This window comes from Hipposideros armiger, unplaced genomic scaffold, assembly GCF_001890085.2.
Source record: "Hipposideros armiger isolate ML-2016 unplaced genomic scaffold, ASM189008v1 scaffold_1060, whole genome shotgun sequence".
Classification (NCBI taxonomy): Eukaryota; Metazoa; Chordata; class Mammalia; order Chiroptera; family Hipposideridae; genus Hipposideros; species Hipposideros armiger.
In genome coordinates this window covers 176,034-202,765 of record NW_017732410.1, presented here as the reverse complement: position 1 = coordinate 202,765, position 26,732 = coordinate 176,034, and the positions used below count along the sequence as shown (strand labels likewise).

At 49.2% G+C, this 26,732-nt stretch overlaps 1 protein-coding gene across 1 annotated transcript in view; it reads right to left on the bottom strand.

The window, feature by feature from the left end:
• The window catches only part of CNIH3 (cornichon family AMPA receptor auxiliary protein 3), a 194,322-nt gene that overhangs the window by 55,834 nt on the left and 111,756 nt on the right, over nt 1–26,732 (bottom strand). The window contains exon 6 of the mRNA XM_019631994.1: nt 12,620–12,667. Coding sequence (XP_019487539.1) covers nt 12,620–12,667 — 48 coding nt within the window. The remainder of the gene's footprint in view (nt 1–12,619; nt 12,668–26,732) is intronic.

Below are 26,732 nucleotides of genomic sequence, written 5' to 3'. Positions count from 1 at the left end.
GATGCGTTCATGAGAAGTGCGTAAAAGCGATCAATAAAAAATGTAGAAATACCTGAAACTCAATTGCTCCTCACGTAAAATACTGGCCTGAGAAAGGCAGACCCACAATTTAAGGAAGAAAACCAGGAAGTGTGGACGAAATGTCTAATAAACTACAGTTGCTTTTAAGGATGAGATCCTCCCAGTTTGAAACACTGTTAGCCAAACAATGATTTAGAAGGAAAATGTAACCTAACCCAAAATTTATTTTCACTATCAGAACTGGGCTGGTCACTCAACCGGGCTGGCACAGACTGTTCTTTCCTGAGTGGGCCCTCATTAGCAAGCCAGGGAATTTCTGGTGAGTAATGCTTCTGCCTATTTCCACCTCCTTTGTCCTCTCAACACCTGCAGCGCTAGAGCAGCCAACACCCTGCCCAGGTGGGCTCAGGCCCTGTGCCCTCCTCAGCAGGGACCAGAAGCACATTAGCATCCCAAACGCCACCAGCTGGTGTGACCTGGCTTTATTTGGCTTCCGTGGGTTTGGTTTCTGGAAGTCCAGAGAAAACCCCTGTGGGCTGTCTCTGCTGTCCTCCCTGCTCCTTCTGTGTTGCTGTGGTTTGTACAGCCAGGCTCCTTGCTAAGTCACCCTGCCCAGTCTTGGACCTGCTTCCTGTAAGGGGGACATAACTGCTGGGCCTTGCCTGCTAAACTCATCACCCGTCGGCTCTTGTGCACAGAGCACCCAGCAGCCCCTCAGAGGCTGGAGCCAGGTTGTTTCCTGACGCCCTATGTTCGGTCCCCGTCTGTGCATGTTAAAGTTATGTGCTTTAATACAGACACCAGACACCACCTGTTGGCTCCCATCTGGTCAAGCCTCTGGCATTAGGCAGCCCACAGAGAAGAAAGACCTGAGGTGGGATCACAGGCCAGCTACCTGCTCTCTCCCTCAAACCCAGATATCACAGGTCAAACCTCCAGGCCAGTACTCTTGCTTTGTAACAATATCCCCCATGTCAATAATGTTATGACAGTTTCTCATCCTGACTGACAGGCCAGGGGGTGCAAATGAAGGGAACAGTGAGATAGCNGTCCAAAAAGGTAGCCACATTGGGCTACTCAAATTTTAATTAATTCGTTTAGAGTAAAAATTCAGTTCCCACATTTCAATTGCTCAAAAATGACATCTGTCTGGTAGCTATTAAACAGTACAGCTAGAAAACATTTCCATCATCACAGAAAGTTCTATTGTACTGTTTTAGAGGCCAGTAAGATAGGTCAAATCACTCTTCCACAAGGAATCCCACTAAGGATTGTCGGCTATCATGAACACAGCAAATCTTTCTTCTTCAAGCTGAAATCTCTCCAATCTTTATATAAACTGGCACTAAGTTGCCTCATCATCCTGATAGCCCTCCATTGACACCACAGATCGTAAATATCTGTGCTGCACTAAAGTGTGACTATCAGAACTAAACACCACATTCAAGGTGAGGTCAGCAGGCATGAAGAGTGAAAGCATCACTCACCTCCTCTATTCTGTAACCTATATCTCTGTTAATATAACCTGATAGCATTAGCCTTTCTGTAGCCACATTGCATCCCTGGCCTCACAATGGCCTTGCATTGCCCAGAAGCTCTAGGTCTTTTTCATGTGCTTCAGTTAAACTCAGTCCACTTCATTCTGCATGTGCATTGTTGGATTTGGGGCCCTGAGAGCAGAAACTGACCTGTATCCTTTTAATTCCTTCCTATTCAGTTTGGTCCATTGGTCCAACCTGTTGAAATATGATCTATCTCCCAACTACAAGTCTAGTGAACATACTGTCTGTCCTCAGTAACCACAGCCATAGTCACCCCGGTATAAATGCAAACCAACCGGGACTGAGGGCAGGGCCTGAGGCTCCCCATTCCTGGCTCCCACGAGGCTGGCATCAGCAATCCTTCGGCCAATTAACTATCCAGTTATAAAGACAGTTCACTATATTTTGATCCAGTCAACTGAAAGTAAGTCTCTGGGTGGCTTCAGAACCCCGTAACTGTTGGTGCACCACATGTGAGCTCCCCAGAGGCTGGGAACCCATGGAGGCAAGTCAAGCCCCCATGCTGTGGTTGTGGCTGAAGATACGCCTGCAGAGTTCCCATGCCCAGTCCTGGCCTGTATGCCGGTGTCCCTGTATGAGGGCTGGGAGGTGAGGCTGGGTGGTAGGGGACGGAGTGCTGGAGATTGCAAGCTGCTGAGAAGCAGGAGAGCAGGCAACCTCAGCCCCTCTCAGCTCCTGACCTGGAGGAAGGGGTGAAGGAAGGAAGGCCCACAAGTGTAGCTTATGCCTTTGAGTTTCACAAGATAGGTCCTTCACGGAGCTTTCTGGCGATGGTGGTGGCAGTGCACACAGTGAGGATAAAGGCTTTCAGCAGCCCCACGCCCACCTGGTAACTACTCGCTAATTAATCCACCCATTCACTTGGCAAACATTCAGGGAGCATCTTTTATACACAGGCACTGGGCTGGCCCCTGCAGAGACAAATATCAACAAGATGCAGCACCTGTCCTCGTCAACTTCCTGGGCCAGAGGCAGAGGGTAAGCATGGAAGCAGATCATCATATTACAGTGTGACAAGTGCTCTAATCAAGATGATTATAGGTCCGGCTGAGTGGCTCAGTTGGTTAAGAGTTAGCTTAAGAGTGCAAGCTCTGAGCAACAGAGCTGCCGGTTCGATTCCCACATGGGCCAGTGATGCTGCGCCCAAGCTGAGCTGTCGCTGAGCTGCCAACAGGTGGCAGGATGGCTCAGCTGGTGTAACAACAAGATTGCCTGTTCAATGGTGGGCTACGCCTGCCTGCAACTAAGACTGAACTCGGCACCTTGAGCTGAGTTGCTATCCGGATGGCTCAGGGGATAGAGTGTGCGCTCTTAACAACAAGGCTGCCAGTTCGACTCCCACATGGGATGGTGGCTATGCCCACCCGCAACTAAGATTGTAACAGAGCACCTTGACCTTAGAGGCCACAAGCTGCCGACGGGCAGCCAGATGGTGACTGGNTGTGGACATGGAGCCCTACACTTCCATTTTTGTCCGGGCCGTACAAATTTTATAGCCTGTCCTGGATACAACAGGGGAGGGTGAAGAATTGGGGACAATACAGGTGACTCCTGAACAACATGGGTTTTAACTGCACGGGTCCACTTATACGTGGAATGTTTTCAAGAAACACTTGTAGTGATTTGATCCGAGGTTGGGAGTCCACAGATGCAGAGGGCTGACGATAGTATGCATTGATCTACGCCATTTTAAATAGGGGACTTGAGCATACATAGATTTTGGCTTTCACAAGGGGACCAATGCTGCTCAGATACCAAGGAACAACTTAAGTTTTGGGGCAGTCCAAAGTTATATGCAGATTTTCACCCATGTGGTAGGTCGGTCCCCCTAGCCCCTGCATTGTTCAAGGGTCAACCATAATGTAAATCTTCCTATTTCAGAAATGGACTCTGTACCCCAAAAGGGTCATATTCATTCCCCATCCCCCCACCTCCTGCTTTCAGAAGCACAATGTGCAATTTCTGCTGTGGATTCAGGTGTCACACCCCTGAGCTTCACTGCACACCATGACAGGCCCCTAAGACAGAGGGGCTCTGAAAAGCCTGAAGGGCAAAGGGCATGGGGGGGCCGTGAGTGGTAACGTTTGTGGCCTCTTCACTGTAGTGCTCTTTCCAGAGTTAAACCTGGAGCACCTGCTCCCTCCCATGGGCCTGTTGACACACCTCCAATGAACTCAACACCCCACCCACTCCCAACCCCACCTGTTCATTCTCCTCTTCCTCGTCCCATTGGTGCTGCTTAATGGAGACAGTGAAAATTATCCGCCCACTAGAGCTTTTTACACCCACAAATGTCAGAAAACCTGCAGTAAGACAGGACACACTCTTGGGGAAGTCAGGGGGTGAACTGGACAGTCACAGAATTGTCAAGCCAGAAGGGACACCCCAAACTATGCAATTCAGTACCTCTTCTCCAGCAGGTTCAGTCTAACTCAAAACCCTCCAAGACATGAGGTTGTCTCACTTGGTTTAAGGGAGGCAAACATTTCATAGCCCCCCAGGAGCTACCCAATCCCAACGTTTGACGAAGTGGCTTATAAGGGAATTTTCTCTTTATTCTCATCCTAGTCTTGGGCTTTCACTTAAGTTCATTTCCTCTAACCATTCCCTGAACTTGGAGATGCAACAGAAGGCTCCTAGTCAATCTTCTCCCCGTGAGGACCCTTTATGTGCCTGAATGCAGCCATCAGACCAACCTCTGCTGCCCATGAAGCTTCCGGCTCCCAAACCTGAACTTTCCAGGGACCCACAGAGCTGACAACATGCTCCAGGGCAAGAGCAGTGCAGGAGGCAAGGGGCTATTACCACGGAGAAATGAATCATGAGCACCAGACGACGCAAGAATCCTGCAGTTCAGACAATTACCCAAAGAGCACATTTTCTGATAATTATAGAGCTAAAAATGGATCCACTTTGCAAATCCCTTCCTTTCTCCCCAGAAAGCTGAGGAGGTGGTTTAACAACAGTCAACTGCTGAGAAGCATTACATGCCGGGGTGTTTAGGAGATGAGTTCCAAGAAATTTCTTGGAAGGTACGTTTCCCAGAAGGTGGTAATGCTAACTAACCACCTTAACCTTCCCCACCATCCCCAACATGGTCCCCAACATGCGCTCACAGCTTGGGAATCTGAACTCAGAAGCCCATTTGGAACGAGAGAGACAGGAGGGGGTAGGCCCAGGCCACCCTGCCTGGTGACTCGGATCAAATATCAAATGAAAGTTACCAAAGAAAATGGAAAGGGGGCGCTAAGGGGAATGCCACCAGCTGAGAATGATCCCAGCCTGCTTCAACACCAAGTGTGTGCTCAGGGATGTTCTAAGCAGTTTTAGGCAGCAGCTGAGGGTCAGGACAACGATAAAAATAATCTTTACTGCGTGCTGAGTGTTTGTGAGCTAGATGTGTGTGTGTATTAAATATCTCATTTAATTCTCACAACTCTCTGAGGAGGGTACTGTTCTTATTACCCACACTTTAGAGTCAGATAGGGCTGCACAGCTAATCAGGGCAGAGGCAGCAGAAGTCTTGATGTGTCACCACCACCCTACACCACCTTTCAGCTGGAAGGAATAGGAACTGGCTAAGAGACGACGTTAGCAAGGTTAAAGTACAAGCGACAACCAGGGCAGAGGGAGGGCAGAAACACAAAGAAGAGAAACGGGATAGGAGGAAGTGTAGGTTAGAGACCTTCTGTGTCCATAATGAATACAACATACAGTTCAATTCAATTGTAAAACATAAATCTGATGGAATTAGTAAATGTGCTACAATATGTAAGTTTTGTGCTATGTCATGGGCAGTACTGTAATTGATTATCCCAGGGTTCCCAACAAGGATGTAGACAACAGAAGTGCCGGAAAGTTAGCATCAGTCATCAATTAAATAAATATTTATTAAGCACCATCAGCAGGCTGTTATTACTTTTCCTACTATGTCACTAGATACGATGGCGAACAGAACAAATTTGTCGCCCTTCCAGAACTTACATTCTCATGGGAGAAGACAGACACACATGCCCTCAATGTGTCTGTGAGAACACAGAGAATTACCAAATTAAGCTAAAAAGCAAGACCTCAAAGGCCAGGCCATCAGAAACACCAACAATGGGAAATCACATTCGGAGAGAAATCATGTGGACATCAATGAAAATGGCCTCGGGGATTCAGGGCACAGAGACGCAGAGGTGAAGAGCTAGCAGAGCCAGTGGTAAAAAGATGGATGTGCTCCCAGCACAAGGACTGGGGCAGGAGGAAGTTGACACAAAGAAATAAAGCTGCAGGCAGGTGGCTTGCTGCTGCCCCGAGATGGTCAAGAGGTGCTCGCCACCCCAGTGCAACTACTTCTCACATAGTCTGTATGCTTTGATATCCTTGGCTTTGACCTTTGAGAGGTCCCAGGGTGTAAGCAGCAGGACTCTGGCAGAGGCAGCCACAGGCCATTGCTTACTGTCTGGTCAGAGTCAATGGTCAAGCAATATAGAGGGATATGCAAAGCTAACAAGTGACAAATATGGATTAATGCTCCAGGAAATTCAGGAAGGTACATTCAGGATGAGGGGAAAAGGACAACTTGGAGTGTGAAAGACACTTAGGTGTCAGTCTTAAAGGACAAACCAGAGACTATGGAAGTGACAGCTGGAGCAGGTTATTGGTGCCCCAGGTATCATCTGGGAAAATAATTTACAAATTCGTGAGTTACCCTTAATACCAAATGTGACGTTATTTTCTTAATCATGCTTTATTCCTTGGGACACCAGTATATTCACATGTACTTTCATTCTCTGAGCCAACCTCCCCTGCTATGATATACAAGATGTGGAACTCTAACATGCTGAGTTTCTTGGTATACACTAAAGAACAAGCAATAGCTTGAAAATTAATTAGCTTCTTGATTAAGCTCTCTCCCCCAATGAAAGATATCATTACTGAAATACAGAAAAAATGTCAAAAGTTTGCAAAATATTGGGTTGTCGGAAAAGTCATGACTCATTTTTGCAAAGCAAAACATAGAAAAAAATACATCATGACTTATCCGACAACCCAATAGTTTCCCTTCTGTCAGTCTTGGCATGGCATTTGGTTTCTCTCCTATTCACTAAGGCTCACTAATCTCCTTTTGGGGTAGCAGGTGGCTTTCTTATGGCCTGTAGCCCATCTGCTCTGGACAGAAGTCAGGTATGACCTTTGGCTCAAGGCCATGGACACTGCTTATTTTACCTACAAGTTGCTGTTCTTTACACTTTGCTGCAAAAAGCACACACTTTCTTGACTGGAGAGGGACAGACTGGTCTCTCTGGTCCCCAGCTATGTCACAGAGTTGTGCCAAACACCAAGCTTGAGCTGCACACGNTGAGAAGTATAAATAGTGGTTGTTGTAAATTGGGGTAAAACTCTATTACCATGCAATGGGGAACTAATAAAGATGGGACCAATGAGCTCCCCAGATTTGAGCGAGAAGCCAGAGCCCACGTGTTAGGGAGCTGATGCAAGCCCTCTGCTTCTCCTGCTGTGGCCGTGGGAGCAGTGAGGACACGCGCCTGCTCCAGCCCCTCCAGCCTCCGGTTCGGCAGCCCCGTGACAGCACCACTGTTAACACGGCAAAGAAAATGGTCCACCCCTCCCTCTGACTAACAAGGAGTTTGCCATAGGAAGTGTCTCAGAATAAATTATACATGAGACAGGGTTTCTAAACTAGCTGCGAATTTTGTTCCAGGACATTTTTGCTTTTCTTTGAACAGTCCCTCTAGGGGTGAACTATCCTACCAAGAAGTTAAATGGAATTAGAAAAGAGCCTTAAAGAAATCCACTTGGACCCACCGTGGTGAGCCAAGCATATTACAGGGTCCCCGAGGCCCTATGTGGCTTTGGTATTCGTATCTTTCCTTTTAAATAGCTGAGCAATATTACTGTAGTGGCGGTCCTTAAGGAACATGTTTCAAAGAACTTGAAACCAACAATTTCCCCGATAATATGGTTGATTAAAAATGTGGACTCTGCTCAGACAGACCTGCCTTCAAAGCCCAGCAGCTATGAACTTACAAAATATGAGACCCCAGGATACATACTTAGCCTCTCTAAGTCTTGATTTCCTTATCTGTTAAGTGGAGCTATTAATCGTGACTCTTTCATAAGGTTGTTGGGAGGATTAAAAGAGTTAACCATTTTAAAGGCCTATAATAGTCACTTAAGAAATGCAAGCGGCTATCACCATTGTCACGCTTTAGAAGTCCCCCAAGCAACAGAGAATTCTGATCTGGAAAGCGGAGTCAGGGCTGGTCTCTCTCAGGCATCCCACATGCTTACCTGTATGTGTCCCTTTTCACTGTATTATGTCTCTAAACTGAAATTCGCCGTTCCCTCCAGGGGCCAGCAAGAAGACCGCATTAACAGATAGGAACAACTGGAAATCAAGTCAGCCCCTTGAGGAAGGGAGTTCTAGGAACTAGAGAAAAGGCACCATCTTCACCATTCTTCCAAGCAGTTGATGGATGACAAATACAGTGCTCCAAAGCGACGTGGGTCCCTCTCTAGGTTCTGGTAGATAAATGCATTTAGCAGCCTCCTCTTAGGTCAAAGAAATGGGACAGAGTTGGAAACCGTCTGCTTGTAAATTCAGCAAATAGCTACTCNCCATAGGGCTCAAAGAGCCAGATTACTTGGCTCGAAATTTTGGAGCTAAGCTGCCCAGAAGCGAAAGTGAAAAAGAAATCAGTTACATAGTTCTCAATGTTCAGAAAGAAAAAGCATACAGTTCTTCAGGGGAAACAAACGATCCCCAGCACTCACATCTAAAAACCATTTACTGCGCATATTTTAACTACAGTGGAGCACGCACACAAACAACCCAGCAGACACAGCACTGGGCACTGGATTTTTATTGCAGCGTCCCTCTGTAATTGCTGAGAACTCAACACGGAAGTGTGACCCAATAAAAACATTTTATGCGGGAGGCAAGACAAGACAATATGGTCCTGATTTTGAATGTGCTTCAAATCATCTTCTACTGATCTATCTCCCGAGCAGCCATCTGAACAGCTGAGGAACAGGTAAGTGGAGGTGAGGTTCTTCGTAAAGACCTGGGCTACAGGTGTTGCTGATCAGCAATGGCTCCCTACAGCTTGGAGGTCCCGCGTGACAACAGCGATGCTGACAATGATTTGTGCAAGTTGAGGAATCTAACCAGGCTTCTCCTTCCTGCCTGAGTGTCCACTGCCCAAAAGTGAGATGTGCTGAAAAGTCTCCACGGACCCCTCCGGGTACCTGCTTACCCTTCTCCACCCTGCTCTTGGCCCTGGGGGGCTGACCCCTAATGAATGCACCCTCTGCCCTTCCTTGCCTTTTTTCTTCTCATGATGTTAGGCCAATAGGAGGCACCAGCAGAAGACAGCAGTGTCCTAGCAGGATACCGGTTCCCCAGTTCCCTCCCTGCTGGACTGTGGCAGTGTCTCTGCTCTTCTCCCTGAGGCCACAGCTGCTGTCAGGAGACACACCCACTCCTATAACTTTCTGGGAACTGCTTCCTCCTCTCCCCCCCTCCAGACCTAAGATGATAACAGCTTCCCCATCTGCTAGACCCTGGTGCTTTGCCATCCCTACTGGTTTCTTAATCCCGCCTCCTTTGTAAATAGCCCTTTCGTGAAAATCTCCTCAGTCACCCTCTTTCAATGTGCCATCTGTCTTCTACTGAGACCCGCAAAGGACCTGAAGGTTAGGCCACGCTGCCTCTCCTAAAAACTAAAGAGAGAAATGCTCTGGAGACATTCCATCGTGTGAATGGATGATGGATCAGGTCCTCAACATTCCATACCAGTGAGTAGGAAATTATTTTGGCCTGGAAAAAATATCAAAGCAAGTACTACTGGTTACTAGCTGCTCTAGTCACTCAGCAAAGGGTCTTTTTATTTGTTTGTTTGTTTGTTTTTTAAAATCTCAGTAATGTTGCTGTGGAATATCTGACTTTGAACAACAGCTTCTAAATGGATTCTCCAGGATGAATTATTTGCAAAGAGTGTCCCTAAGAAACAAGCGGAAGTGACCTACTCAATGTAGTCGTTGGGTAGAGCCAATTCAAGCCTGCAAGACATCTGCTGATTCTGGTTTTAGAACTAGGTTTCAGCCAATGGCTAAAATAAATGCCTATAGAAGCCATTCCTAATTTATGACCAAAGAAAAACAATCAGGGCCAGCCGAGCGGCTCAGTTGGGTAAGAGCGTGAGCTCTGTGCAACAGGGNTTGTTAAATGACTTGCCTAACCTCGCTGCTTTGGTGCCAGGATTCAAGCCAAGGTCTCTCATATTGCTGCTGTGAGGATTAAATGAAATTTAATTACATTTAGCACTGGGCATAATATAAGTCACGATGTAATAAATATCATTACTTTTATTACTGTAGTTATGACCACCAGGCAGATGTTTGGGCCTCACCTCTCTGGCCTCATGACTTTCCTCCCTCCTTGGCCTTGAGCACAGTCATTAATGTCACACAATCCAAGAGAACCCAGGAACTTTTAGGGGAAAAGCAGGGCAAGAGAATGTAGGTAGGAGCCCAGGGCAGTGCTGCCCTGAGGACGCGAATTTATGTGAAAGTCACAGGTGGGAGATGGAGCAATGAATGCTGGGAAGGAGCCTGGGATCAGCAGGTGAGCTGGGAAGGGCGGCATCAGCGGCCCCTGGACCAGCCCCTAGACCCGAATGATAAGTACAAATTAGGGAACACAGGGCACAGATTATGTGCCGTCGTCTCTGCCAGAATTTGCAGACACAGCTGGTTCTGACATTGCTTCCCTGGTTGCCATCTAGTTAGCAAAAAATGAAGACGCCCCAGAGCCGTGCACTTCTGGGACTGAGGCCAAGGGAGAGGGAGACGGGGCGGCCCAGCTAACGTGCTCCCGCTGACACTCAGCAGGGCATCCCTGGCTCCAGCCAGCAGCCATTGTGGTTAGAACAAAATCCAGCGAGGAGAAGGCCCACACTCTGCTGATGGGTAGCCGGGGGGGTCAGCTACTCCAAAGAACACAAGCAGTGAAGGAGGGAAGGGAGGAAGGCGGCAGCCTGCAGCGTTGTGGGGCCCTCCTGGTCCCACTCAGTCAGGCCACAGCCCCCTGCTCCACCCAGTCCCCAGCCCAGCCAGCACACAGCCAGCACATGGACACCACGTCAAGCAAGTCGGGAACCTCAGAGCCTACTCTGCCTGCCTGTTCCCACCTGCCTCCCACCAAGCTTGTGCTTGCTTTGGTATCCTTGGTTCTCAAATGTGAGACTTCAGGAACAATTTCAACTCTCGACCCTCAGAGGTCTAGGCCTTCGGCCTCCCACAGAGCTCTTGGAATTGTTCCTCCTTCTGGTCCCAGTGTCCTCTGCCCCTTTGGGTAAGGAAGTCCCTCCTCCAACTCCCAGGCCTGCAGCACCCCTGGGCCAGTCTAGTTGTGGAGAAGGTTACTTCACTGGCCCAAGTTGGCACCATCATTGCGCTCTTCCCGGGCGAGGCAGATCAGTCGCTGACCTCTGGACAGCCGCTCACAGTGGCTTGAGGGCCGCTTACACTGGCTGCTGGCTACACACGGTAGCCCATGGCAACCCACTGCCACAGGGGCTGCAGCCTACGCTGTCGCCAGTGACNCTCACAGCTTAGTCCATTGGACTTGGGTCCTCAAGTTCATTCTGGACAGAGGCTCAGAGCTCCCGAGAGAGCAACGGTTTCCCCGTTTATCTGGAGGGGAGAATGTTGGAGGTGACCTTCTCCGGTGAAGAATGAGGCATGGACCACCTAAAGAACTAGCTAGGGGTGGAACTTCCTAACCCCAGCCATCTGTCCCCAGAAGGGGGACTCTGACAGAACAAGGCGGTATTTGGCCAGTAGAGTGTCCTCTCAGCAACGTCTCTCCTGAGCTGCACATAAATGGACACAGCCACCTCCCCCAAGAAGGCACATCCTGGGGGTCCCTGAACACTTGGCAGATTTGCCAAAGCAATGAAGCCAGCACTCCACCCCCTGAGAGTTGCTGTTCCAGCAACATGGTGCTGAGAGAACCACGTGAGCGAAAACAATATACTTCCCCCTACAAAGCAGGTATAATTTTAAAGCAGTCACATGTCATCCTGATTTTAATACTCCTGCAGAATTAGGAGAAAATTCTAGTATAACTTGTATTAAATAGACATATTTCTATACCATGCGTTGCCAGGTAATTATCCAGCCTGTACATGAATCTTTTAGTAACAAGACGCTCATCATTTACTGAGGATGCTCTGTCCATTCCTGGCTACTTCTAATTAATCATTGTCTTCCTGTATCGAACTTCCATATGGTTCCCTGGGCTTCCACTCAGTCTAAGCCAGGGGCAGTAAATTATCGCCCACAGGCCAAATCCAGCCTACCACCCATTTTTTTGCACAACCTGAGAGCTAAAAGTGGTTTTTATGCTTTTAAAATAATTGAAAAATAATTAAAAGAAGAAGAATATTATGTGACATGTAAAAAGTATGCTATATTCAAATTTCAGCTTCCATAAAGTTTTACTGGAACGCAGACACATGCACTCTTTCACGTATCGTGTATGCTTTCACACCACAAGAACTAAGTTGAGTAGTTGCAATAGACACCATATGGCCTGCAAAGCCCAAAATAGTCACTATCTTGCCNCTGTCAACCAAACTGCAAAGCTGAGTGGCAGGCTGAAACCTCACAGGAAACCCAGCATCCAGTGAAAAACTTCCCTAAGTCGGGTGGGAGTGTTTCTGAGCTCAGCACAGGCCATGAACAAAGGCTGTGAATGCCAGCCATCGCTATGCAGAGATAAAGAACCTGGGAATCCAACCAGAGGGCCCTTGCAAATGTCCAGTGCTGTCCTGACACTTTGATTGATGGTGGATCCTTTTAATTAGCCCCTCTTGTCTCTGGAGGCTTCCAAAGAACCATCACTGGCTCCCCACTTCTTCCCCCCAGCCCCCACCACTTGCCTTCCTTGGGGGGCTGGGCTGGAGCAGGCGCTGAGCCTCGCCAGCCCCTTCCACCCATGACCGCCACGTTCCGGCACTGACCTTTCGCAGAAGGAAGCAGATGCGCTCGATGTTCCTGAGCCGTTCCCTCTATCAGGACGTGCAAGAGAGAAAGGAGAGGGGAGGTTAGAGCGAGAGGAACCCCCATATTCAGCCTCCAGCAGAGAAGGCAGAGCCTGCCAGAGGCCCCTCTCGGCCAGATGGCTTGCATGCTCCCGCTGGTGGCTTTTCCTAAAAGGAATTTCTAACTTTTTCCCATCTATCTTGTCAGTCACTTTCTGTTAACAGAACTCTCCCAGAAACCAACATGGGCTCAGCTTCCGTCTCAGCCCAGAGGAGGTGTCTGCACTTTTTTCTACAGGCAAAGCCTCTCTCAGCCTCCATGTACCCATAAGACGGTCACGTACACATAAGCCTCCATGTACACATAAGACCAGGCACCTGGTGTTCACTGAATGTCCTAAAGCCTGCGGTCAGCCCTCCCGGGGGGGTGGAAAGGGGGTGGGGTGGGGAGCTCCCACAGGCCTCAAAGAGCACATGTGCCCTGATAAGTGTCCAAGAAAGAGAAGCTCTCTGCCCGTTGGCTTTATTTTTCCAAAGTGAGTGTATTTAGAGGAGGTAATCTCCCCACTAAATTAGACACCAGCAGCAACCCCGGGCTAAGTCTTTGCAAGACGTCCAAGTTCACCTGTGGCTGGGCAGGTGATGCCTCCCCTTCCCCGCAGTGACTTTCTTAGTTTCAGAAGCTACTGGAGCACAGCTGTGGCATCTCCCAGTGCTTCATTCGTTACCAAGGCAATTTGGTTGCCATACATGTGATGGCAATGAGATTCCTCAGGGACCTGGAGAAGGCATGTGGCTGGGACACTTCCATTCCCTAAAACTCATAAATACAGTGCATCCTTTAAGGCCAGAGGAAAGAGCCCACATCAAAACAAATGAGGGTCCACATGGCTAGGAAGAGAGACCACGCCGTCCTCAACACATGTGTGCATGCCCACACACGCATGTGCACACACAAACACACACAGAGCGAGGCATGAAAGAGGGTGTACGGGACACACACTGGCACCTTCTTCGCCAGCAGCCTGACCCTCTGAAGGCCACCTCTCACTGCTTTACAGTGATACTGAAGGGGCCGGCTGAGTGGCTCAGTTGGTTAAGAGCATGAGCTCTGAGCAACAGGGTCACTGGTTCGATTCCCACATGGGCCAGTGAGCTGCGGTTGAGCTGCCAACATGTGGCAGGGTGGCTCAGCTGGTGAGAGCACGTGTTCCTAACAGCAAGGTTGCTGGTTTGATTCTGCATGGGATAGTTGGCCCATGCCAACTAAGATTGAATGTGGCACCTTGAGCTGAGCTGCCCTGACCTGCCAACGGGCGGCCGGATGGCGACTGAACTTGGAGCTGAGCTAGCTGTGCCCTCCACAACTAAGACTGAAGAACAACAACTTGGCTGTTCCCCTTCCCCAATTCCCCAACACTGTTCCCCTTCCCCAATTCCCCAATAAAATATTAAAAATAATAAAAATAATAAAAATAAAAAAATAAAGTGATACTCAATACCCAGCTGGTAAAAGGAAGGGGAAAGGGTCAGCTTGAGAAACTAGGAGTAAAATAAAGCATTTCTCCTCCTTTCTGCCTCCTGGAAAAGGTCCACTCAGACCGTCCAACAATCTCAGGAGCTTCAGCGGGATCTTAAATCCAAAGAACCAGCAGGCCTCATGCACGTCCATTTAGAAATACGTCACACCGAACAGCAGTTACTTGTAACCCAAGTCCTTCCACAGCTGTTGTTATCAACCATGGAAAGGTGTTTTCAAGCCACCTGGCCCTGAAATGCCACTTCAGGGGCCCTGCAGAGGCCTGAAGAGCTTGGAGATGAATTAAATGAGGCGCCCAGAGCGTTTCAACTCCTGCCAGGGAATAACATCATAAGAGCTGGGAAAATGTGTCTAATGCTGCTCCATTTCTGGTTTTTATGGACTTTTTTTTCCAGTCTCAGACAAGAATCTTTTCCCAGGTGGCCTCAGTCTATCCATGAGAGGTCTGGCCTTCAGGTCTCAGGCTGCTTAATTAGTTCGTTTCTAATTAGAAGTGTAGCTTTAATAACAGGAATAAAGAATCGAGCTCCAGTTTCTATGCTACACAGCTTTGCTCTTCAATATTCACTCATTCTTTTGTCAACAAAGAGTTACGGAGGGCCTACTGTGTGCAGGTTCTGTTCTGGCATTGACCTTGCAGGGAGGCTCCCAGGGGACTCTGCCAGCCCTAATTGTTCTGTGTGAACTGAGACACTCGCCTCGGTGAGAGGGTGACGGGCTCCGTAAAAATGTCTCATGGTATCACCTCTGATCACCTGCAACCCAGGGTGGAATTTGCGTGATGGCATTGAGTGGCAGGGATCATACAAGAAAGCTCTGGGGGTACTAGGGGAGCCACTTCTAGTTTGAGCCCAAAGCACTAGGAGAAATGAAAGCAGGCTCTTGACTTCCCTGGCATTGCAAAACGGAAGCGCCCTCTCGGACTAGAGCAGCTCTTGTGCCCCTGGGAGGTATGACCAAGCCGGGTGTGTAAGGTCGGCGGCAAACAACCGGAAAGAAAGGAGCCCTGGGGTGCAATCCTTTCGGGCCTGGAGGAGCCAAGTTAGAATGAAAACAAAATGGGTTTTAATGATGATACATTTCACAAAATACAGTGAGGTTTCAAGTGGAACTTAGGGATTTGCTCAGGCAACAACATTCTGCTTTGCATATTTGACTTTGAAAGGATTTATCTCTTTTTCGGAGAATCAAAGAATGTGACGCCCAGGGGGCCTCAGTTTTAATAAAATCAAATCTCTTAAAGAGACAGTCGTCCAGANCAGAAAAAGGAACCCGTACCCACTGCTGAAAATGTGAACTGATAAAGCCTTTGGAAAGTGATCTGACGAGACCTTTTATTAATGAAAAGATACAGCGCCTCCACCCAGCAATCCCCTGGGATTTATTGGGTCGTCGGGAAAATCATGACGCATTTTTGCATCGAAAAACATAGAAAAAAATACGTCATGACTTTCCCGACGACCCAATAGCTCGTTGAAATACAGGCACCACTAGGCAAGACTAGAAGTCCACGCACTACTCCAGACGGCAGAAAACCTAAGCACAGTAAATGCCCATCAGAAGAGAATGACTGAAGAAGCAGTGACTCACCCAGTCCAGGGCACATGACAGCCCCAGGTTAGATATGTACCAGTGAAGTTAGCGGGACTTCCCTGAGCTGTTACTCAGTGAGAAAAGCAAGAAACAGGAAAATTTAAAACCAAAAGCAAGATACACCCTGAAAAAGTGTTTGTTTGAATATGATGACATGACCATGAAGAAATACATGACGGGCATACACCAGGCCATTAGCCCTGTGACCCTGATATGGGAGGGGACAGCGGTGGGATGGGAATCGAGTACCCGTGGGTGGAGGGAATAGTGAAGCAAGAACAACAACAAAATCCACAACCTCTTAAAGTGGTTAGACAACCAGACTGTATGCTGCAGTTCCATATAATTCCATTTATGTAAAATTATGCACATGGGTGGCCACAAAAAGGTACATGAAAGTAAAGTCTCCAGCACCCTAACAGAGGTTGTCACTAAGTGGTTTCCTTACACCGTTCCTGTGTTGTTTGCATTTTTACAATAAGTACGACTTCTTCATGTAATCAGGAAAATACCTCCAAAGCTATGTTACTATTAATATTTTATATTCCCTTGCTTCTCTAAGTCGATTGTCACTCCAAACTCACTCCTTCCAACCAAAGGAGCCACATTATAGAGACAGCTGCCCACTGCACTGAGTTCATATTCATTAGTTTTGCCGTCCCAGGCAATCCCATCAAGCCAGTGTCTATACTTAACAAGGGGGCACCAGACCTACCTCCTCACCTTTGCCCGAGGAGCCCAGACCTAAAACCGGGCTGTGGGAGCCCAGCCTGAGTTTGGGCAGCAACAATGGGGCTCTCCCAGGGAGTCAAGGAACCTTCTTCTTCGTTATCATCTCAGAGTTGGGTCCCCACCAACCTTTTCCTAATCTCTTGCTTCCAAAAAGAAGGTTTATAAGTCCTCTGAAACCTCATGTGAATAGAAAGTACTTTGTGAACAGCCTGTGGACTTGCTAAACGAGTTTTTGTTCTTGTGGCTGTTTAAATTGGAACAGCCCTTTCTTCCACTGCCCATCCCAACAGTGTTTTGCCAACACAACAGCCCCAGAGTCCCAGAGCCCAAAACAGAACTCAACAAAAGGGCACGAGGGTCAGGTCCTGAGTAAGGGAGCAGGCCCAGGCCACATGACTCTGGTGCTTATTTGCATATGGTTTTGCATAAATTAACATGTTGGTCTCAAGAGACCATATTGCAAGTATTGGTTAGTCTGTGCAACTTCTTGGAAATATGTACCCAATTCACCTCCCTGCTTGGTCTGGGCCCAGGGACACTTCCATCTTGCTACAAAGTGTCATGCTGACCTCTGCCTCTATCATCACATCTCCTTCTGTGACTCTGCCCCTCCTGCTTCCTTCTAAAAATGACATTTGTGATTAACTGGGCCCGCCTGGATAACCTCCATCTCAATATCTTTAATTTAATCACCTTTGCAAAGACTCTTTTGCTAGGTAATATAACTTAGTCACAGGGTCCAGGGATGGTCCCCTGCTCTAAAAACCCTCTGTGCTCTGCCTGTTCATCCCTCCCTCCCCCGAAACCCCGACAACCCCTGAGCTTTTTGTCTCCATAGTTGTGCCTTTTCTAGAATGTCATAGAGTATATAGCCTTTCCGGATTGGCTTGCTCCACTTAGTAATATGCATTCAGGTTCCTTAAGTGTTTTCATGGTTTGGTAGCTCCTTTCTTTTAAGTTCTCCCAAGTGTCTGAGCTTTGCTTTCTCCTAGGGGTTCTGACCCAGTTCACTGCTTTGGTTCTTGCCCTGGCCACACAGAACCAAGTCCCTGCCAGCAACTGCTTAACCAGCTTCTGCCCACTCCTGGTCCCCAGGCCCAGAAGGGGGTGATCAGACACTCTTATTTCATCTCAGCGTTCCCTACTCAAAGTTCAAATCTATAGACAAGCCAAGTCAAACCACTTCAGAGTTCTCCCAAGTGTGTCCTGACCATTCGAACGAATCCCTCCATCTTTCTCCTCCCCTCCATCTGTCAAGATGCTCAGGCCCATATAAATGCCACCTCTCCATGATGTCCTCATCAGATGTGACCTTGACGTGAACCTTCATCATAGGCCTCTGCTGCCTCACATTAGTAATTATCTTAGACTGTAAGATCTCTGAGGATTGGGCCTTTATCTTACTCTTTATCTTCCCTGGACGTCCAAACACAGTGACTGACAAATGGGTGCTCAATAAATAGAATAGAATTAAATATGAATACAATTAAATACAACTGGTTTCCCTAAAGGGCTACCCAGCATAGACCCAAAAATATCCTGTACATTGCCACGGGCAAGAGATTATCTGATTTATGAATTAAACATGGCCCATGTTTCTCTTTTGCATCTCCCCATTGCTTCCCTCCCGCTGGCCATCTCAATTCTTATTAACTCCTTCAGGGAAAGATGGCTGGGAAAAGAGACTATACCACAACATAAATTCCTCCATTTGAGGGTGTGTGTGGTGGGGGAGTGGTGCAAACGAACTGGATTTGGGATGTGCTTTTCTTTAGATGTTTAGGCTACTCTGGATGTAAAAATCCGCTGGCCACAATGACCACACAGCCACATGTGGCCATAGCGTGTGACTGGGACTGGTCCCTGTGTCACACCATAAATGGGCCAGGGTCTAAACCTCACTACCTCCAGACTTTAGAAACGTACACTTCAGAGACAGGATGGGTCTCACACATACTTACGGCTGAGGCGTCTCACACATGTTTACGGGCGAGGGGTCTCACACATGTCTATCGCGAGCGGCAAAGCCCTAACTTCAAAGCAGGTGGAAACGCTGACTCGGCGCTTTCTGTCCTCCCTGAAAACTTCCATACCGGACATGCAATCCAGAGGAGCTGAGCGCAGGAGCGGGACAACGAGGCCACATGGAGTCTCTGTGTCCCTTCCTTTTAGACTTCCCTTCTAGAGTGGGGTCAGCCACCTTTGGGGAGCCCGAATACCCCCCAGCAGCACCCAGCAATGACCACATACCAAAACAAGGCAAACCCCAAGGAAGTACTCCAGAAGACAGAAGGAGAGGGAGCCACAAAAGCCACGGAGAAGCAGGGCAGAGGGAGAGGTGGTGAGGGGGGAGAAGCGGAAAGGGTCAAACGTGGCGGGGTGATGTAGAAAGTAAACTGCCCGTTTTTTTCTGGGTTAAACCTCGTGCCCTTCTGAGTATGCCTGCTCCTTTAAAATAAAAGAAGCCCAGCAGCAAAGAAAAAGACAGCAGTTTCCTACTGTCCACTGCTCAAAGTGGAGAGGTGGCCCCACCACCCCATCAGCACTCCTCACGCAAGCTCTTACATGGTCCCATTTTCCTTAGCCACACGGAGACCTCAGCCAGCGCCCCCACAGGTCAGTACAGGAGGATTCGCCATTCTCCCGCGCCCCCGGCTCAGATGGGCAGGCACCCGGCTGCTTACACATCTATTGCTTAAGTAAGTTTTCGGGACTGGCGTTTGCCTGTTTTGGTTTCCCAGGCCTTTGAACCAGAGGCCTCCAGCTGCTGTGTAAAACCTCGGACCTCTAGTGGCAGCGGGCGGGCATGACAGCTTGATAGAGAAAAACTGGGTCTCCAATTAAAGACAAGCCTGTTTAGGAATCTGCCGGGTAAGGGATGGTCATCGCTTGCAGCAACCAGGAGGAACTTAACTAGGAATGGATAACGACAAAGATAAATGGATAAGGGTTATTAAGATGCTTTTTTCTTCATCCCTAGAACTGTAGAATTTGTTTCAATTTAATTAATACGTCCTGCCTTATGCCAGGCAGAATGTCAGAGCTGAAAGGTTCCTCAGACATCATCCAGTCCAACCCCACTCTCTCTAATATTCTGTGGTCTATCTCCATAGCTACCAGCCTGGGTGGGAAATTATCCACTAGAGATATCTACAGGCACGTTCGCACATTCAGTCGCCAAGCACTTGTTGAGTGCGTGCTGAGTGCAGGACCCAGGCTAGGGGCTGGGGCAGTGGCTAAAACCAAGGCAGACCCAAGCCCTCCTTTCAGGAGTTCTCAGTCTAAGCTGTCCTCGGGGTCCCTCAGCCTCTACCACAATTTGAACACCCCACTAAGGTTTCACCCCCTCCCCTAGGTGCCGTGAGAATCTGGGCCACAGGGAAATGGCTGTCTGGCCTAATTAAGGCAGGCTCTCCCTACATCCACCCAACCTGCCTCACTTGGTCTTACTTTAACGACTCCCTGTCCTGCGTGGGTCACTCCAGCCAAGCTGACTGGCCTGCAGGGGCCAAAGCGGGACCAGTGTAGTGATATCTGATATCTCAATGCATTTTCTCCAGTTTCCTTAAGTATAGATGAGCCTCTGCATAGATGTGGCTGGAACCGATGTCCAAAGCACACTGCAAATAAGATGCTGTGTGTACCCAGCGGCCACCACACTGGAGTGCAGTGGCTCACGTGACACCCATCCTCTCTAGGAGACTGTCCCTCATTCAGGGTGGACCTCGCTTTGTTCTTCCCTATGTTCCAAAGCCCAGGATCCTTGGCAGAATGAGTCGATGCATTTGAGGACAGAAATGTTAAGAGCTTAAAGCAAAGTTTATACTCTCCCAACGCGTGCCTACGGCAACCAACAAGACCACAAAGCAGACGTGTCCGAGAGACAGAGCACAGCCGGCTGACACAGGTACAAGTCGGGAACAGGAGGTTCAAATACCTAGGTATAAAACAAATAAGTCATGGGGATGTAATGTACAGCATAGGGGACATAGTCAATAATATTGTGATAGCGTGGTAGTGTCAGGTGGTTGCTGGACTTATGGTGATCACTTCCTTAGGTATATAAATGTTGACTAACTACGGTATACCCCTGAAACTCATATAATATTGTATGTTAGCTATATTTTAATAAAAACTTTACAAAAATAAAAAGGACCAAAAAAATTAAAAAGAAAATAAACATCTGCTGTTACTAGTGAGTAAAATATCTCCCCCCCCAAAAAAAAACCCCAAAAATAATAATTTAAAAAAGCAATCTGCCTACAGAGCACAGGGAGTGTGACCAGTTTGTGGGTGCACAGGACAGAGCAGAGGGCAGGAGGAGCATGTGGTAAGGAGAGTGTTCAGAGGTCACACTGCCTGAAGTCAGGCCTGGCTCTGCCACTTACTATCTGTGTCACCATGGGCAACCTCTCTGTGCCTCCATTTCCTCTTCTGAAAAAATAGAGATAATAACAGGGTCTGCATAATAGGACACAGTGGGGATGAAATGAGCGCTAGATTTAGAACAGCGCCTGGGAGAGTACATATTTAATCAATATTAGCTATTATTACAGTGTTGCCTAGTCACAGCTGCTTTGCACAAAAGAGCAATAGAGGTAAAAAAAAATCATTAGTTAACAAATCTCTGTGTCCAAACTGTGCATAGCCAGCCCACCCCAACCAGAATCCCCAAGGGCAGAAATTAATCTGAATTTGGTGAAAATTCCTTGGTGATTCATGTGCACGCTGAAGTTTGAGGACATCTGGAAGGAAGACCCTAAAGGAACTACAGCAAGATCCAGGACAAACAAAGCAGTTGTACAAAGACACCTCAATTCTCCATGTCTCATCAGTTCTCCATCAGAGAAAGTGGCAGAACAGGGACAAGAGACAGCAGACAGGACAGGGTGGCTCACAGTCCTTAATCTCAGGTGATATCCAGGTGATTGAGGTGTGACTGCTTCTTTAACTCTCCTGGCAAATCCAAAAAGCACCGTGACCAGGGAGTCTCACCACCAAACCACCCATTTATTTTCCACCAGATACTGATGGGGAAAGGAAAATGGGGGGCTGGCAGCTTCGGGGAGTCTTGAAGATGGGGAGAGGACAACATCCCCATCCTGTGAGAGAGATGCTAGAACGTGCAAAAGGGAACGTGGCAGAGGGAGATAGGAAGTGTACTGTGGGGACAGGTCCATAGCCTCTGCGGGTTGGCTGTCTTCAGAGTCAGACACGTGTCAGGGCTCAAAATAGACCCTGGAATCCAGCGAGAGCTGCCCGAGCAGAGGCCAAACCTGTGGAAATTGGGCTCTTAGCAACATTTTCCACTCAGACGCCATACTGATAGTCACAGGGCTGGTGGTGTCTGGCTTCCTTCGGGGCCTGAGATATTGGGGTCCTGCCCTGGGCTGGTGGCTAGAAAGGGGAGCAAAGGCCAGAAGGTACAGAGAAGGCCCTGCTTCTCCACTGAAGGGATTAGGGGACGGAGAGGCAAGGGGGAGTTCTCTGGGGGTGCCCCCAGGGCTCTCTGCCTGGATGCCTGGGAGAGAGGACACCACCACTGACTAGAGATGGGGACTCCAGAGAGACCAGCTGGGCAAGGCTGGAGGGGAGGGTTCCCACTGGGGTCACACGTGGCAGGTTTGGGCACTATTCCTGGGACACGACTGGTGGCCAAGGATGCGCGTTCCCTCGGATGAGAACCTTCTCGTCCTCTCTCTTCTCCTTCCTCCTGCAGGTGGGGCTAAGCCACTTGTGATGCAGCAGGTGCCACAGCCCAGGGCAGCAGTGGGCTGGTGCCAGGGTCTGCCGCTCCCTTCAGCAGCTCTGCCACCAAGCGGTGCCTCAAAGACTAATCCCTGCATCTCCGTATCCCAATTATTCTGAAAAGGAGCCTCAGAGGCCCTGGAGAATTGCATCTGCCTGATCAAAACAGCAAATGTAGCAAAGGGAAGTAATTCAGGATCATCTTGGCCGAATGTCAACTATTTCACGGGGAAATGTGTCACCTCCACTCTTCCCCACAATGGAGTGCTCCTTCTGCCTTCCCCTTCGGATCTGCTACTTAGGAAATTACAAGCAGTGGCCTTCGGCCCACCCCAAACAGCCCCTGCCCCTAATGACCACGCGCAGGGTGACGATACACACACAGGGCCTTTTGGCAGATGGTGGCCGAGGCCTCTCCCATCATTACCCAAACCTCTGTCCCTGGGCTCAGTGCCGCCCCTGCTCCCCCAGTTCACAGCACAGCAGGTGCGGCCGTGTCACTTGCTCCTTCAGCCCCTGCCACTCCGGGCACTGACATTAATGAGCAGAGACTAGAAGGGAAAGGCAGTGGGGTTATGGAGGGTAAATAAATTATTCAGACTGATCACAGGAACAGAAGGCTCAGCGTCTGAATCATATGGGGCTTCCCTGGCGAACTTGACACCAACATCCTTTGCAAAGAAAGGGCCTTTCTAAGCAGCACTCCTCAAAGTGCCTCTGGGGCACCTGTTGGCTAAAGGCCCCCATCAGTAAGGCCTGTGGGGCGTGGGGCCTCTCTACAGCACGAGGGGCTTCGGCTAACACTGTGCCCACCTCCTTGGCTTACAGGTGGCAAAATCCCAGTCCAGGGGGGTGGGCTGCAGCTGGCGAGGCAGAGAAGGTGCACACACAGGTGTCACAAAGCAGAGGGGTTCCAGCCTGCTCTCATACAGTGATGAAGAAAGAGAAAAAAAAAAAAACCAGAGGGCCCAAGACAGGAGGCAGACAGTGCTTCTCTGTTCAGCCCTGTCCTGCTCCTACTAAACCAGCAGGGCCTGGAGGAGGAGGGGAACAAGGGGACCCCATCAAGGCCTAAATCGCAGAATCATCACGCAAGGGGACTTGAAAGTTCGCTTCATGGAGAGTGCTAGGCAGAGGTAGTCAATGTCCCCTCGAAGACAGAAGTCAAGGATGAAGTGCTCACTGAGCCCTCTGGGCAGCTTGCCAGGAGGGGAGGACAGTCTGGGGTTCACCTTCTTATGGGAGAAAGAAAACCCACAGACCAAACAACCATGAGAAAGCACTTCCTGAGCAGACAGCAAGGATTGCTCTCTGTGGTAAGATATGTGCATCACTGGGAGGACACACAAACGGGAAAGGAGCCGGTAAGGAGCAAATTGCAGGAAACTCCTGGAGAAGGAAAGAACTTGGCAGTACAGATTGGCAGAAAATAGAACTGCAAATAAAGGAAAGGATTACATGCTGGAGGGACACATGTGGGAGCAAACTGAGTGTAAAGGAATGACAAGGTGATTAACTTTGTTTAATGTGGGGTCCTAGAAGGGAATCGTGAGGGATTAAGATTCAAAAGAGCGGTGGGGTGTGGAGATCCCCGGCCCAGTGCCTTTTAAAGCTTCCTAACGCTGCCCGCAGGTCCCAATCACCCGGAGCTTTCTAAACACTCAGGGCCCCAGATCCGACCAAAGACCCAGTGAGCACTGCCAGCCCTCCTTGACAGAGCAGGAAGCTGAGGCCAGAGAAGTGGAATGAGGCTGGTAAACTCAGGAAAGGCAAACGGGAGGAGTGTTCTAGAACCCAAATTCCGAAGATCAGACCTGACATGACAGGGGAAGAACGGTGCACAACAGGTAGAGGAGACTCCACCTGCATCCTGGTGGGTGGAGCCCGGGGGGGGTGGGGAGCTGCGGAGCCTCCTGCAGGTTCCAAAACAGGCTGACCCTGTCCAGCCTAGAGGGTCAAAGCCTTTTCACTTTCCCTTGCCCCTCAAAAACTCTTCCTACGCATCCTCGGCAGACACTGCCCACCCTCTCCCAGCGTCACCCACATAGAGTAAAGCCTGACAAAGGTGGTCAGGGGTCTGCAGTCGAAGGACAGGTAAGCCCTCCCTTGTCCAGCAGCCCGTTGGCACCTTCTCCACCGACCCGACTGCAAAGCGGTTTTCCCATCTCATTGCGTGAGCGTTTTCTTTGCATTATGGTTCAGGCAGGACATGCCTGTGTTACACTCAAAAGCAGGGTTTGTATCTTGAAGACACTATAAACCAGAAATGCCTCTTGTTTCGTTTCTGTTTCTTCCTTACTCATCTGTTTGAAAAGCACTGAAGCCACCAGAAAATCTGACAGACCTTTGCAAGGCAGGGTCATGCGTGCCACCGGCAAGGAGAGCCCAGGGGAAGGACTGAGGTGGGGTGCAGGCGGAAGGGTCAGTTGGCCAAGGGGATCCCCTGAAAGGCTAGGAGAGCAAAGGGCCTAGGAGGGGGCCTCCCGGAACACGTGACCACAGCTGAGAGGTGGGCAGCAAGTAATAGGGTCTCACTGTGAGCAACAAGACCTCAACTGGCCACATGGTGACAAGCCCGCCATCACCCTGCTCATAACCTCATGTCCTTTAAGACTGTACTGAGTGAGAGGACAGAGAGAAAGGGCGTGGTTTCCCTGATGGTTTACAAAGACCTCCTGAAGGCAAGCGAGGGGGCCCGTGCTAAATCAAACCTCTCCTGAAAATGCATGACCACGAAGTCTTGCAGGAAAGCTGTAAGAAGCAAACAATGTTTGGAGGAATGTGAGTGGTTAACTGCTCCCACCAAGGCATTCAGCCCAAACTGTGTTGACTGTAAGTCCAGCCTCCCAGCTGGGGCAGCCAGCTCCTCACCGGGCTGACAATGAAGAGAAATAAGATCTTTTTCTGCAGCTCACGTGGGATAGCACATCACAGGGTCCGTGGCCACAAGAAGTGAACCTTTACTTTAGAGAAAATTGTGCTTTCTCTGCAGACAGGTGAGGTGACAGTTAAACTGAAGAGCTCAGGCAGTGAACATCTGTCACTTTTTGGTCCCCCAACATCTATGCCCCCTTCCTACACTGGTGTGAGTTCCTCCAGGGAATTATCTCCCCCTCTGAGCACAGACCCCTTGGGAGGGTAAATCCAGGTGCCTGTCCTTCCACTGCGGAGGCTGAGGTCCTTGTCACACTCACCATTCGGTCTAACAGCCAGCAGGGGCACCGACCCAAGGTCAGTCTATGAGTGTCTCTGTCGTCAGACAGAGCCATTCAAGGACAGAAGAAAGAGGGGCCGCGACCTAAATCTAGGTTACTCTGTCGTTTCAAGTCTTGTTTTCCAGGCTTTCTATCTAGTCTACGGGCACTCCAGTTCCCTTTCCCTGAGCCCCTGTTTGGATTAAGGTGACCAGAACTTATTTCTAGGAACCTTAACTAACACCTTCTCTACACCAATATCAGACACAGAATGCCCAGGAAGGCCATCAGGAAAGAAAAACTCGGACAGGAGAACAGGAAAAGAACGAGATGGCCGTAGCAAGCAGTGGAGGAAGCACGGAATTCCGGATCTGGGTAGGAGCTCAGAGGCCACTTTGTTCAGTGCCTTCGTTTTACACACATGGAAACAAACGGGCCATGGAGATGCACAGTCATGTCTAAATCCAGAGGGCGTTTGCTGGAGAGCCCCACTCAGCACCAGCCCCATTAGCCACCAGCCCCTTTCTAGGGCATGACTTTGGGTTCTAAAATTGCTGACCAATGAGAGAAAAGGATGTCAAGGCCAAACATGTTTCTGTCCAGTTGTTTCCTTCCAGTCAGCACATATTGTTTGTTGTTGCTTTGTGGGCCTCTGCTCAATTCCCTCAACACTCTACTGGGAGGTCCGAGAAAAGTTAGGCCGGGACAAGTCACGGTCCAGCAGGGGCTTTAAGTCCCGCAGCCTCTGGCTCCAATCTCCAGCCCCAGATAATGATTCCACGTGCTCTAAGGGGCAGTCTCTCCCTACCCACTGCCACTCACACACACACCCTTCCCAGGGTCACCTCCCCCTTCATCCTCACAAAGTAGCCAATGTCAGCTTGATATCGCCGCAATTCAGAACCCCTATCAGACAAGGGTTTTCAAGCCCCATCTGGCGGCCTGCTTAGGATGTAGGCCAATGAGAATAATAAACGTTCTATAAGGGTTTCAGGCAGGTCCATGAGATTCACCGGGCCTGTACCGTTTCCTGGTAAACAGAGAAGGGAGCGGAGAGAGAAGCGGCAGCATCTGTATATCTGTTCAGTGCAGAATTTAGAAAAGGTTGGCACAAGTTTGCTCTCTTTGGCCCTGGTCTACCTACAGCTGCTATGAAGCACCCCCAGCTGGCCAAACCTCTGGGGGGACATGTAGCTCCATCTCCACACACACGTCCACACTGGACCCCTCTGCCTGTGACACACCCGAGGGCGGGTCACCTCAGGCCTACAGACAGTGCAGTGCG